At 42.8% G+C, this 14,767-nt stretch overlaps 1 protein-coding gene across 2 annotated transcripts in view; it reads right to left on the bottom strand.

Annotated features, from left to right (window-relative positions):
* LOC135234358 (metabotropic glutamate receptor 4-like) overlaps positions 1-14,767 on the bottom strand; it is a 265,830-nt gene that overhangs the window by 18,631 nt on the left and 232,432 nt on the right. For both annotated transcript variants that reach the window (XM_064298878.1, XM_064298879.1), the window contains exons 8-9: positions 8,437-8,573; positions 4,728-5,663 (exon numbers count right to left, since the gene is read on the bottom strand). In XM_064298878.1, the coding sequence (XP_064154948.1) occupies positions 4,728-5,663; positions 8,437-8,573 (1,073 nt within the window). The remainder of the gene's footprint in view (positions 1-4,727; positions 5,664-8,436; positions 8,574-14,767) is intronic.

Here is a 14,767-nt window from a genome sequence, read left to right as displayed (position 1 = left end):
CCATAATCTGGCAGAAGTACTTTCTTTAATACTATTGCCAACTGATGATTTGCTATACATTAATAGGAGCCCCTTAACACAGAATGCCTATAATGAGCTAAAAGCTAAAAAGCTGTCGAGCAGTAATGTGTGCATTCATTTCCAAGGGTATGCTAGCAATCAAATTCAGAGCCTGAAAGTCTGTGAGCAACACAACAGATAACCTAACACACAGCATCCGACATAAGTGAGCTTGCTTTGTGGGCAATTATGCACGATGCATCTTACATGCACCAGTCAGACATCTGATATTGCTGCTGTGATCTAACCATCATATTGGCAATTAAGAGCAAAACTAATCACAAAGGAATGGATACAGTACTGTATATACCACCTTCATCTGTTTGTGTGTGTGAGTGTGTGGTACATACATGTACTGTAAAAGTCTGCTAAAACCTATTTGTATATAATTCTCTGCTGAAGCCACTGAGAATGTCACAATTTCTAAGCTTCAGATTTACACTAGAGGAATAATAATTAATCACCTTCTAATGGGAAAAAAGCAGCTCACACCTTTCAGAAATCAGATTTAGCATTTTTCAGTTCATGAATAATGCACCAGAAGCAGCAGAAAAGCAGCAGTATTCCTGAAAACACCTTTTTTTCCCCAGGGATTTTGAATAAACCTGTAATTAATTGTATGTACTGTAATTAAGCCATAATTAAGATCTGACATTAAGCCTCAGGTTCAAAGGCACTGGCACACAGCCATTACACACACTTACAGACAGCCATCTTGTTTTAAGTGACTGTTGCCTCTGTGCCTCCGGCGTCTTCTCTGCACGCCCATTTCTTGCCATGTTCTTGCCACTCCTTACAAGAGGCAGTCGAGCCTTCAGTGCAACACCACCAGCCGCTAGCCCCTGGAGCCCACGGTGTCTGCTTAAGCACTGAAGAATCACATCTGCCACACACCAACCACATCCCCCAGCCTGCGCAGGGGACTCCCTGCCATGGCAGGGTGTGCTTGGGTTGAGGTGAAAGGATTCTGAGGGCGTTCCCACCTCTGTTTGCTGCTCATTTCTGAACAGTTGTCAATGCTCTATGCGCCATACAAGCGTTACTCTGTTATCGTTGGCAAGTATTAACTCAGAGATGTTCCTTACTGATATGACTGCAGATGAGCAGGTCTGGTTTCGTTCTACTTTTGGTGCATTCCAGTGCATTTTCTGCTACAGTAAATTGTCCAGGCCTCATATTCCAAAATACAGGGAGGCAACAAAGTACCTTTACCCTAGAATGTGGAGCGAAGTTACCTTGGAGCACTCAAAGTAATCGCTTCTGGTTTAATCACTTATGACTGCGGAAAAAATCCAGGTTGTTCTAAATTGTCTTGTTGGGGAAATGTGGAATCATATCATTTGTGTAAGCCCCACTCCTGCAGTTAAGTGATAACTTCTATTAATCAGTCCTATGAAAGACTGTTGCCTGATATTCTGAATATTTATGAATTCAGAATATGACATTTTAAAACTGATTATTCTAAAATAACCATTGTGAACAAGGAACCATAATAAATGTGATGATTCTGCATAAGAGAGCTGGAAAATTCCAACAATAATTAATTAAATCAAGACAATATTAGCATGTAAACATATTCTGAATTTTGAAGTGCTCACTGTTTAAGGTCTTATCATCTGAAGTTATGAATGCCAGGGTAAGATATTAGCTGAATATCTGATTGATATTTGTCTGACAAACATTTTCTGTTGATCAGTCGGTTTGTACATCTCCCATCTCTACTCCCACATGAATTTTAAAAAATAATGATGATCTAAAAGATCTTTGTTGTGGTGAATATGGATGATTTTGTCAGGCCATAAGTGGGAGTTTAAAACCTGCTTTAAAGGAAACATAGGAAGAGGAAGATTATGAGTCATGTGATTTAACAAAGAACCATGTGGTGGCACAGAAACCCGAAAGCCAACATTAAATGGACTGAAAAATGAAATGACTATCACTGGGGTTGAAGTCATGTTAAAAAAACGTCATGTCTGTCAGTGTGTAGATCTGCACACAACATGCATTAATATCTACGCTATGCCACATCCTCAGCTATAGTGGGGCTGAGGCAACAGTTCAATCACAAAGAGGAAATGGTGGAACTGTCGGCAACGTCCTAAAATCAGGGAAGGAAACAGTTTCTAGCTCCTGGGCACTGATTTGACTGTGCGCCCTGTGGTCTCATTCCTCACATTACACACACTGCAGGCAAGACATTCACACAGCGGCCTGTTCCGCTCAAACAGAATCAAACAAAGATGGGGAGGCGCGATTGGGGGAAACGAGCAAAACAAAGTGCGATGCAGTATAAACGCTGAAAGGAAATAATCTCTCTCTGTGCCGGTAAACCCCCCGAATGGAACAGGAAACTGTTCAGCATAAAGAAAGGCCAAGGCCTCAACACATACAAGGGACTGATTTCATACAACATGAGCAAATCCAGAGGCCAGAGTGGAACTCAATGAACTGCATCGCACATGCAGATTCAAGTGAAAAACCCTCTGCGAATTCTCTGCGAGCACAGGAGCATTTAATGAGCTCGCTCCAATGTCTCCGGCCCCTTAAGTAGCAGTCAAAGGATTATTTTTGTGTCCTAAATTAGCCACCCTTGAAAAATGTCCCCTCTTCATGATTAATGTGTCTTGTGAATAACAAAACAAGCGTTTGCCTAAGAAGGCTGAGCTTTTCTTAAATTTGAATTTTTAAAAATGTTTTCCCCAAATAAATAAATAAATAATCTTCAAAAAGACGGCTTATATATCAGTCATGTAAGTAGCAGCGCATGCTGTGCTCTCTCTTCTCCTCTGTGCTCATTCTAATTAGAACACATGAAAGTCAATTTTAAGAAAAACATGAGATTGACCGATCCTCACAGACCCAACAGAATGTTAAATAATGTGTTCTCAATTAAGCCACCCCTTGTTGTGACTCATATCAGAGCCCTATCCAATCTGGATGTGGCACAGTGGCCACATCATATCACAGAGTGAACTAATTTAGCGTATTCAAAACAGGTTGTTCCACTGCTGAAGCCTCTGATACCTATGGGAAATATAGTCTCAATTAGCCTACCTGCATGTCTTTGCTCTGTGGGAGGAAACCCACGTGGACACGGGGAGAACATGAGAACTCCACATTGAAAGGCCCAGGCCAAGATTCAAATCCAGGACTTTCATAATTGCTTCTTGCTACCCACTGCACCACCATGCTGCCTGCTAGCTGCACCTGTCATTTCCAATTATCAATAAAAGCACCAGGTGGACATTTGAGCAGATTTCCTGGTCTTACAGTGAGTAATTCAGTTGCAGGAGCACTGCAACGTCTGTAGTGGGAGGCAGCACTGAATAGGCAAGACAGTTGAGACAAAACAAAGAAATCAGATTGAGAGGTTGATATAACTTTGACAGTTTCTATAGTAAATGTGTAAAAGTTTGGGGGATGGGTGGAGGGTATGGATGAAATTATCCATGTGTCCAATCAATGTAATTAAGAGGACAGTTTTCTGGGCACTTTGAAAGGTGTGAGGCAATATCCAAACACTGAGAGGTGGTAAATCTATCATTTTCTAACAGGAATGAGTGGAGAACAAGGAGAGACTATAAATATTTCTTATGGAGGATGATTCAGCAGTGGAAGCAGACAGCAGGAAGTGCAATGCTGAATCACTCTGAAACATAACATATGTGCTGCTGGAGAAGGGCTCACTAAAATGATCGATAGCAGGGATAATAATTTCGCTGACCTTGCTACAGTACTCAGAAACAGAAGGGAAATGTACTTGAAAAAATATGATTTCATAACTCAACAAACAATGAGGCATGGTGATATATTTTTCTAAATTAGTATGGGAGTCAACTGAATTGGGATTTTTCCTAAATCATTTTTGGGGATACTGAAATAACGAGCACCTGGCAGCAGTTCCCTGGCCCCTGTTTGTTTTTTCGTTTTGCTCTGTTGCTTGGTGTTCTGTTTTTGTATGCACCCCTCAAAATGGAACAAAGTGGCACACAGCCAGTTTACTGCTATTCATCGGTTTCTGTGATTTACCCATTCACAATCAGATATGGCAGCCACAATTGGCACCCTGTCACAGCATCACCACACCATTGTTTAAGGTACAGAAAATAACAGGGAAAACCATTCCAACCGCAGTCACTCCATTTTGCTAATGCAACTACGTCAATGGCCCAATAGAAGAGATTTTTATATTAGGATGTTAGAACACTGGGACTGGAACATAGTTGGGAATGTGCCAACCAATTTTAAAACCATGGCTTTTTCCTCCAGCTTTCCAGAAATCACATCTTAGAGGGAGAATTAAATCTCAGAGAGTTTGTCTGCTAGCAGAGAGCAAATTTCATTTAAAAATGTTTTTATCCTTCTCTATTTTGTCTTCTGTTCATTGCTTTTAACCTAAATGATGTAGGATATGAAAACGTATATTTCAACAAGAAATACTAAAAACAAGAGTACTAAAAAAATAAATCCCACAATTCCAGTGGATAATGCCACTGAACAAATCATGGAAACATAAAAATAATACTCAGTGTTCTGTTAGGTCTTTGGTTTGATATTTTTTGGCTGGAATCTGAAACCTATAAGGACAGATCCTCTGTGTGTTGTGAATTATATAAACCATGTTGGAGCTCTCGCAAGCTTTGCGAGCCCAAGGGTCCGGAGCTCACCTTTTCCGTGGACTGTGAGGTCCCGAAGAAGATGGGGATGAAGGCCAGCCAGACGATGCAGGTGGTGTACATGGTGAAGCCGATGGGCTTGGCCTCGTTGAAGGTCTCGGGGACGCCGCGTGTCTTAATGGCGTAGACGGTGCAGGTGACCATCAGCAGCATGCTGTAGCCCAGCAGGCAGATCAGCGACAGGTCCGAGATGTCGCACTTGAGCACGCCCCGGGCGAAATCGGGGTTGGCCGTGCGCTGGTCCTCGTAGTCGATGATGGCCTGGGAGGGGTCCACGCCGAACCAGATGCAGACCCCCAGCAGCTGCACGGAGATGAGGCTGAAGGTGATGACCAGCTGGGAGGCGGGGCTGATGAAGCGCGGGGCGGAGACGGACATCTTGCCCTGCTCGAAGATGCGGTAGATGCGGTTGGTCTTGGTGAGCAGGGCGGCGTAGCTGATGCTCATGCCCAGGCCCAGGAAGATCCGGCGGAGGGAGCAGATGCCCACGTCGGGCGCGGAGATCATCAGGAAGGTGGTGGCATAGCACAGGAAGATGCCGGTCAGGAGCACGTAGCTCAGCTCGCGGCCTGAGGCCTTGACGATGGGCGTGTCATTGTAGCGGATGAAGGTGACCACCACGCAGAGGGTGGCCAGGATGCCCAGGACCGCGATGAGGACGGGGATGACGGCCCAGGGCGAGCTCCACTCCAGCTTGACGATGGGGATGGGCCGGCAGCCCGTGTGGTTCTCGTTGGGCCGCAGGTCGAAGCGGCACATCTTGCAGGTGTAGGTGTCGGCCTGGTACTGGTACCCGTCGCAGCGCTCGCAGTGCCAGCAGCAGGGGATCCCCTTCACCGTCTTCTTGCGGTGGCCTGGCGGGCACGGCTGGCTGCAGATGGAGACGGGCACCTGGCGGGCACCTCCCGGCCACTGCATTGCCTTAATCTGCAATGAAGGGGACGCGCACAGGACAGATGAGAACTATGAAGCGACCCTTAAAGAGTAATAGCACCCACTGTTTCAGTCCGGCTCAGCCTACAACACAATTTTGAAAAATGTGTCGTGTTGTGGGCAGAGTAGGTGTGTCCATTCATTTGTATAAAGCATTCTATATGCAAATGAATTTGTACAGCGTAGCTGCGCCTGGCACCATAAATGAGAAAGTTCATGAATAGGCTGCCATGTTTCTCCGGTTTGAAAAACGTTTGGCCGAACCCAATCTAGCCAATCAGGTGCCGGCCCTGTTCCGTCTTATTAAAAAACAGACGAATTTGTGGGTGCCAAAAATTTCCCAGCTGGATATATTGATTGACATCTACGTGATATAGTAACACCTCCAAAGAGGTACTCTTATATCACGATTGGAGCTGAGCCAGAGTGGAATGCAGAGTGCATCTTTCCAACATTAGAGGGCAGCACTGAGGCGTTTTTTTAATACCAAATTATATTATTTTAGATTTGGTGAAATAACGGCATGGATTAAAATGTTTCATTATATTAAAATGTTTCATTATAAAGTAGGCATACAAACATGTTTACAGCTAAAAAAAAAAAGAAAGTCATCCAGGGTGTATTTACCCTTTAAAAGAGTGATGAGAACCAAACTGTCATAGGGTGGAAGTTCAGTTCATTAATTTATAAATTCCAATTCAATTCAGTTATTCAAGACATAAACATAAATTCAATTCACACACTGAAAAACCTCCATAGAAGAATCTAGAATTAATTTCCTAAATTGAATGAACTGAAACGGCATTGATCCCCAATCCTGGTGAAGAAAGGAAGGGCACACATAAAGGAAAGATAAGCCCCAAACAAACCTGTGTACTGTCACTGCAATAGGATTATGCCATTAAATTCAAAGCCCCAATTTCTCTTATACTCACAGGCTCCAGGTCGACTCATTTAAACTGCATAATGTGCGTGTGAATCAGATAACAAAGATAAGCCCACAGACGCTGCAGTACACATCATGAAAATACAAAAAGAACATTCAGGTTTATTTCCATTGAAGGAACACACCAGTCCAGCACAGTCACTCTAGTCATATCTTGAGTTTGCACATGTTTACAACTGAAGTGGAAATTAATTAGTGCAGAAGCGCTGAAAATTGGGCAATTTGTACTCACTTAGACTTTATTCAATCATCTTATGTAGACTTGTTTTATTATTCACTCATTTCATTAAACTTGTCTGTCAGCCATGAAAGCGCCTCCATATCAAGTGAAGTATCTTTGTTTAAGTTTGGCTGTAGCCTACATTGAGATACTTCCCTTAAACTGCAGATTCATATTTATTAATGCATCAGCTCAGTTACATCTTCACATGCATATTTTATTTTGCACATTATCCCTCAGGATAGATTACGAAAAGCCATTAAACTGCTTCCGTTGATTTTTAACATTTGCACTTTCTTAGTTCCAAATTACATTTAACAATCAACAGAATGAGTATTAATTGTAAGCCCTTTAAGCATATTTTGCTGTATAGATTCAATATCACATTCATATTTGAGGCTGAAAGCATATTTAAATGCAAAGCTGCAATTATTAAAAAAAATATGATACAAGCCAAAAGTAAAAATCACAAAACCTTGCAATATGGCATATAGATTTTGTACATGGCTGGATATCATTTGTATAGGCACACTATAATTGTAATTTATTTTCAAGGTAATTTAAAATGTGTATCTTCATTATATATTAGTAAAATGAATCAAAATGTCTGGCCGGTACTAAAATTGGTGTTTGAAGACTTTCCCAATAAAAGCACTGCATATGCATGAGGGCACAATTCAATTAACTTTAAGTGGATTCAAAAAAATTCAAGCAGGCTCTAAAGCAAAGACACAAAGTACAGGAATGAAAGGCAACATATGTGTAAAGGACTCTGTACACCATTCTGCAGGAATACTTGTACAATGAAATACATACCTATTCTAATTAATTTTTTAAAAAATTTACTACGGTGTGGTGTGAGGGGGAGTTATTATAAGAGAAAGATTGCACAACTCCAAGATGAAACGGCTTTACCGCAGAAAGTTTTTTCTTTCTTTACCGTTGTGTTATGAAAGCAGTTTCACTGATGGTGTTTTCATCTGGCAATGGAGGAAAAAACAGAGGAACGCTTTCATACAGGAAAGCAATTTGTGCGGTGGGCCCACTTTCCCTTCATTTCAACACATCCGAGGTTGACAGTGGATTCGGCAGACATGGCGGCCGCTGCAGCAGAACCAGTCATTACGGTCCTGCTACAGTCACTTTACCCAGAACACTACCTCCCCGAATCTTTATCCCTGACCCGATCGCGCAGTACTCTTTCCCAGGCTTGGGGTAATGCCATAGGTTAATGGATCCGGTTTCCTTGCATCGCTCACAGTGGGGCTCTGATACCTTGTCTCCTCATTGCCCGCTAGATAAGAACTGAAACTAAAATGGCTCCAGCACAACCAAGACACCCTCTAAATAGCACGACACCAAGCCTGTCACACCGCAGACGGCCAGTTGTGCGAGATTCCTGCACACTGGAACTTTCAAGAGCAATTAAATATGAATGCCAACATGTTCTCCTGGGAGCCATGTAATTGACTGCATCACACAACCGCACAACTGGAAAAATTCCAGATGATTTACTTATATTATTAGGTGACTTTGCAGTACACAGTAGCTTTAAATTTACTGCAGTTCTATTAGTTTAATAATAAAATGAATAATCTTACATTTAAATGGAGCTGGTCGGTCCAATTTCCGATGGCCTTGTACTCGGCAGTACTGTTCTTGATCTGGTACTGAAAGATCTCGTAGCGGCCAGGCGCATCTCCATTCACATTGAAAAGCACTGGGTTTCCAGCAATGCCTGCAGAAGAATGAGAAATTGATCATGAAGAGTTATTCAATGGCATGCTAAATTTGATCAAATGTATAATCCTATGCAATATTTTATGGGAAAAATAAAAACATCTATTGTTTGTGTTTCAACCGCTGCATTTACCACTCACACCTGGACTATCCCAGAACCAATTGCTGTTTCTGAGTATTTTTATTAAATGATGTTTAATAAAAATTACAATTATAGTCCAGTTACATACCTAAATATGCCTCAATTTCAATTAAGGAATATGACAATCTAAAATGACCGCTTAATATTTTGTGGTCCCAAAATGATAACTGTTGACCAACTTTATGTTCTAAATTTGTATTCAGTCCATCTTGTTTTTTTCCAGTGATGTCACACGACTTGATCCAGATGGGTGCTCTTAACATGTTAATATGATTTAGGAATGGCCTGACTATGCCTTGGTACTCTTTAGGCCTCAGGCTGTTCATTTCCAGCCTTGCTTGAGGAAGCAGATAATTTGTTTGCTATAGGTCTTGGGCATCATTAATATGTTGTATTTTGTACACATAAACATCATCTGTCATCAGTGTGTTGGTGCTTTTGAATTTGTCATTTTCCCAAACCCCTCTTGGACCTTAAACCTACTTGAACTTCAGTACCAGAAGGTTCTGTTCACCCTGGACAACAGGGCAGTTGTATTTCCATGAAGGGAACACAGCATTCGTCAAGGCTGTCTCCCATTGTTCATTGTGAACCCGAGTTCATTGTGGTTCTGGGAATGGCTTGGTTGATACAGTGCATCCATTGAATTTAGCATTACCCGCAGGCCTGCTAAGAGAAGCCTAGACAGTAGCATTTCACTCATCTCACTGGGCTTATACTGTAATTAAGTCCCAGGGTTAATAAGATGATTCTCGCTGGAGAAAAAAAGAAAAAAAAAAATATCAGTGTGGCTGATTCATGGAGGGGGAATATTGTGACCCTAATATTCCCCCTCCACGAGTCAGCACACTTGGATTGCACTCCTGGTACCAGCAGAGCCATCTCAAAGGAACGGAGCAGAACACAGCACACTCAGATGATGAGGATTACCGCTTCATCTTATGAAGTGCTGACTGATGCTTATACAAAAAACAAAAAAACAAAAAACACTTTAGTAGAACTTTTGCGAACATAGAAAAGGTAATCATTCAATTACCATGTTAAGTTCAGTAGACTTATTTTGATGATGATGATGATGATGATGATGATGAGGATTATTATTACATATCATTAGTAGTCCTTCAGAAAGGCACTTGGCCTCAGTTTAACTAAATGAAATGGACGGGGGGGTCAGCACGGTGCTGGAGCAGGCACTGAGACAGGAGAGTGGAGCCAGGCACGGGGTGGGATGGCCTTTCTCACTAAGCCAGCACCACTGTCAGACACAAGCTCTGATTCAATTTTATAGCCTTTAGCTGCGCTTGTTGTTCTAATACAGTTTGGCCCCCTGAAAGCCCTCTTCCTGAGAGCCAGCTAACAAGAGCCCGCTGCATAATTACAGGAGCCAGCCCTCCGTCCCTCCCCTGCAAAGCTGGTTGGCAGTCTTCCACCCCTCTGCTCCACTGTGAATCACCAATGTATGTTTGGGGAAAAGAATACAGAACTATAGGAGGAATGGCTCTGTGCTGTCCTGTAATTCGTTGCCAAATACCTCCCCTGAGCTGTATGATAAATGACTTTTTTTGTTGCGGTTTTGTTATTTTGTTGTTTATTGGCAGAGGTTCACGTGTACCATCCCAGAATGTCAAAGCGCCTGAGAAGGCCTCGTCCGTGGCCAGATTCATGGAACTGAGGGACTGTCGGACATTCCAGCCACTCCGTAAAACAAATGTGAATTTAACGACGCAGCCTTTGTCCAGGGGAAGGAATCCGGTTTTGTGCTAATTAGCCCCTTTTTAGCCCATGATCCATTTTACTGTCTGCCACCAAGCCTGCACAGGCAGCTGTCCTGTGCTACTGGATCCAGCTTCGTGACCGGGCCAAATGTATGCTTCCGGTCAACAGCCACTTCTTTTCCCAGGGAAATGATGCCAGATCCCTTAAAAAACAAAATAACTCATCCCATCCACCATGAAAACGGTTCTACATTGTAAACGTCCTGATCCACCCTCGCATTCTCTGTATTCTCTATAATTTAACATGCTTTTTTTGTTGTTTTTTTTAACCGCATGCTCTTTGAGGTTAAAATGACATGGCTTCTGTGGGAAGATGAGAGCCGGAAAGTCTGAAAGTAGATGAAAAGACATACTACTGCAATATTATTATTAGTTATTATCTGCTCTGAGAAATGTGGATGCCTTGCAGCTGCCATGGCGTATTCCGCACGCATAAAGAACTGGGCCTGCACCAGTACACTAGCTTCCTTCCATCTCATTTTGATAAAGTTCTCCATGAGTAATTGAAAAGATATGGGAGCGTATGACACATTTATCAGCCTTCAGATGCCGGTGCCAAGAAGAGAAAGGAGACGTGGAAAGAGCTGCCGCACTTCCTGAAGAGCTGCACACGGGTGTTTGCTGAACCAAAGGGGCGGTGCTCAGTCTCGCATCAACGCACCATCGCTGAAACGCTAAATGGTTTCAGAAGTTTCTGGAGTGGGCTGAAATAGTTCATCTGCATCTTTCAGACAGGAGGGACATTCTGTCACACGGCCATTTAAGTCGCCTAAGTGAACCTGTGGTGAGAAAGCTGCTCTTTCCTCAATGCTCAGTCTGCTCAGTGCTGACTTCATGATGAAGGGGATGTCAGTGGACGAGGCACTGAAAGGTGTTATCGAGTCTCCCATTTTGGGCTTTGGGCAATGGGAATCACACTTTGCATCACAACCGCAGGAGAATGTGCACAGCTTGGGTTCCATCCCTGCTGGGCACTCTGGTGCATCTTACTGTAGAAGCCCGGAACGTTCTTTACAATCAACCACGGGCCCGCTAGCTAGGATACCACAGCACACAGAGGACGTGCTTTTTAACTAGGGCATAACACAAGAGGCAGACATTTTTTGTTGTTGTTTTGTTGAAATGAATTGCCGTCTGCGCCTCACCCGTAAATAAGTTGAGATGAGCTCTGATTTTTTTTATCACGTTGTAAGCGCAGCGTGGTGACCCAGTTTTCAAAATCCATTGAGTTTGATCCTTTGACAAAGACAAATGGTTTATTAATAATTCTGTGCTCTTCCAAACTTTGTTCCGATTACGCCCATGGCAACATGGGATTAAACGTGGTCCTTATAAAATATGTTTTCCAGTGCGCAATGCTTGTGGGGTGGGGGACGGGCAAAAATGCAAATGAAGGAAGAAGAGGGGCCCTAGAACTGCGAGAACCTATTCAACATATAAAGCTGAATTTTTAAAAATAAATATTTTCTGTGGAAGACCAATACACATTTCTTTACACAGTAATACTATCTATAAACATAAATTGTACCCTAGATGCAAATATACGTGCATGTGTCATGGTACAGGTCACATAACGATTGTTCTCATTCGACATGTGTGTGCGGTGCTAATCAACCGTGAAGAGAAACATTTCCTCCTGGGCAACGGTACTGAAAGTAATTGTGGCGATTGCAAGGACATACGTGACCCGAAGGCTTCCAGTTGGCGTGCACAAGACATAAAAACCCCAATCATGTCTGGGATTCAATCAGCCGCCCATGAGCCACAGCAGTAAGCGAACACTTGATTGGCCCTCGTCAGATGAAAGCAGACAGGACCTCTCCGGGCCTCTCAAGCGCACTGCGTACAGTGTGGTCTGAGCGAGGAAATCCACGTTCGGCTCAACTGAATTGAAACCTACAGCCAGCTGTGCTTAGATTAGATTAGTTATGGGGCTTTGTAGAATGAGGTCTGGATTCAATCAACATGTGGGCTAAAAATGTGCCCTGCATGCAAGTGTTTGCATTCTACGGAAATACAGTTTGGCAAGTCCGGTGATCCGGTTCAGCAAAGTGAACTTGAAGGTAAAGGCAGATGTGGAGTACACACTGAAGCAGCTTTATCTCAGCATGGTCCATTCATTCAACTCGCTAGTTGTATTCAAAGACTAAGCTGGACAAAGTATAGATGTTTATCAATGAACAGCATGGACCTGGAGTCAAATTGACACAAATCCATCCATGTTGAATATTTCATTTTGTCCAGATCACACATAAACGTCCAAACTGTTCAGACTGTTCTGTGCTGCAATGTAGCACTCAGAAATGAAGCAGGAATGGTGTAACCTTCACAGACAGCACCCGGTTAACTGTATAACTTTACCGCCATGCTATTATTTATTCATTTGGACCGCACAGCCTTGAGGGTTCTCTATACGCTCTGTATGCAGGGCAGCTTGCAGAGGTTTTCATAATCACGGCCAAAGGCATGTCCGCATTTCCTAGACCGACTGCACATCGCACAGAGCTGCGCAACGAGAGATAAGGGGCGATAGTCCCTATTAGCATCAGCCGCACCGAGCCAAACATGATCTCCTCTGGGTATAAGGCGGTATCTAAACTTTCACCCACACTCAGAGAGAGCCAGTTTGGTCTCCAACCTTAGGAGAAATAATTTTACCAGCAGCACATCAGAGACGCTTAGCTCATTGGGATGCGGAGTCAATAAGTCCTATAACAAATTTAACAGCCGAGAGTCATGGGTTGTAATCACCGTCACCCTGGGGAGCACGAGAAAGTAGCATCTGCTTGTGGGAGTGCACATATTTTTTGTTCTGCTACATTACCTGAAAACAAGCAATGCATGCATCATGTATGCTTTCCTTGATTGTTTCTCTGATACTTAGGGACTTTAGGAGAGACCATCCATAAATGTCATTCTTTTGCACATCAGGATGTAGTGGGAGTGAGGCCTAACCAGAACAAGGTTAGCATAGCTCTCAAGTTTGGAGTGTGTACGGTTGTTCACATCACTGGGAATCAATATACATTTTTGACCAGGGGGATGGGGGCTCTTAGTGAAGTAAATTGTTAATGAGCAGAGAGAATTTCTAAAAATATGACAACTAGATTTAATTTCACGTTAAAAAAATGCTAAATCAGTACCAAAAATGCTGCAAACCCAACATGGCAGCTTTCATTTAAATGTGTGAGATTTCTGGACCTTAGTGGGAGCATTCCATGCGGAAGGTGATCAGACTACTGTGATGAGACCGCACAAGTGAGAGGTGAGTTCACCAAGAGACAGGATTCCTACCGACACTCCATGCCCAAGCCACTGCTGAGATTTATCTAGCCAAACAACCAGAGCATGGGAAGGCAAGTCCAAAAAAATACCCCCACTTCTCCAAGCACAAACCATGAATTTGACTGGACTTACATCAGGATGACACCTCGGTATAGTACTCTGAAGTTAGGAGCCTGACAATTGAAGCAACTGTTAAAAGAACCAGAAAGCTGACATTAGCTGTTGGTAGAAATGTGTGTCATGGGTTTGGGAAAGACTTTGCTTTCATAAGCAATTCCAGCAAATGGGATTCCAAGCAGAAACCACCTGCTTCATTTTGATAAGCATTAATGGAGGTAGAGAGGACGCCCCATTTTGGAATTGAGCACAGATTTATTTCACACTGGAATGAAATGTGTTCCCAATTTTTTAAACCAGATTAAAATAGAAACAGATTGGGATTGTAATTTCAATTATCTGTCTAAGCACACTGTGAACTGAAATGCTTGATTTAAATCTGAATTCTGTGAAACCGCAAACATATACCTCTTTCCATAGATTTTACATTCATATGCCAACAAAAACCCCAAAAACTATCAATTTAAAATTCAGCACCACCAATGCAAATACATTACTGTTTATCCTCTCTGCTGGAATTTCTTATATTTATTTGAATTATTCTTGTACCAGACGAGTGACAAATTAAAGGAAAAACCTGAATAAATGAGTGGAGAAATATAACAAATGCAAGAATGCACATTTGAGAGTTATGTGGTGCAAAAACCATAGTCACTGGTCTACAGAGATGTGGAAAAAAATTCTGGACAAGTGGGCGAGTGCAAGTGTGGCATACACCAAGTGAACTGTACAAGCCCGAATGCTTGACCCCTACAGTGAGGGGGTCCAGTGGCCCTGTTATTCCGTGGGGGGGCATTTTCCTGGCATGGTTTGGGTCCACTTGTTCCCCTTTATCCTATGATGAAACATTTCTATCCTGATGAGAGTGACCTG

Source organism: Anguilla rostrata, chromosome 11 (genome assembly GCF_018555375.3).
Source record: "Anguilla rostrata isolate EN2019 chromosome 11, ASM1855537v3, whole genome shotgun sequence".
Classification (NCBI taxonomy): domain Eukaryota; kingdom Metazoa; phylum Chordata; class Actinopteri; order Anguilliformes; family Anguillidae; genus Anguilla; species Anguilla rostrata.
The sequence above is the reverse complement of the archived record's forward strand: the minus strand, read 5'-3'. Positions and strand labels throughout refer to the sequence as shown.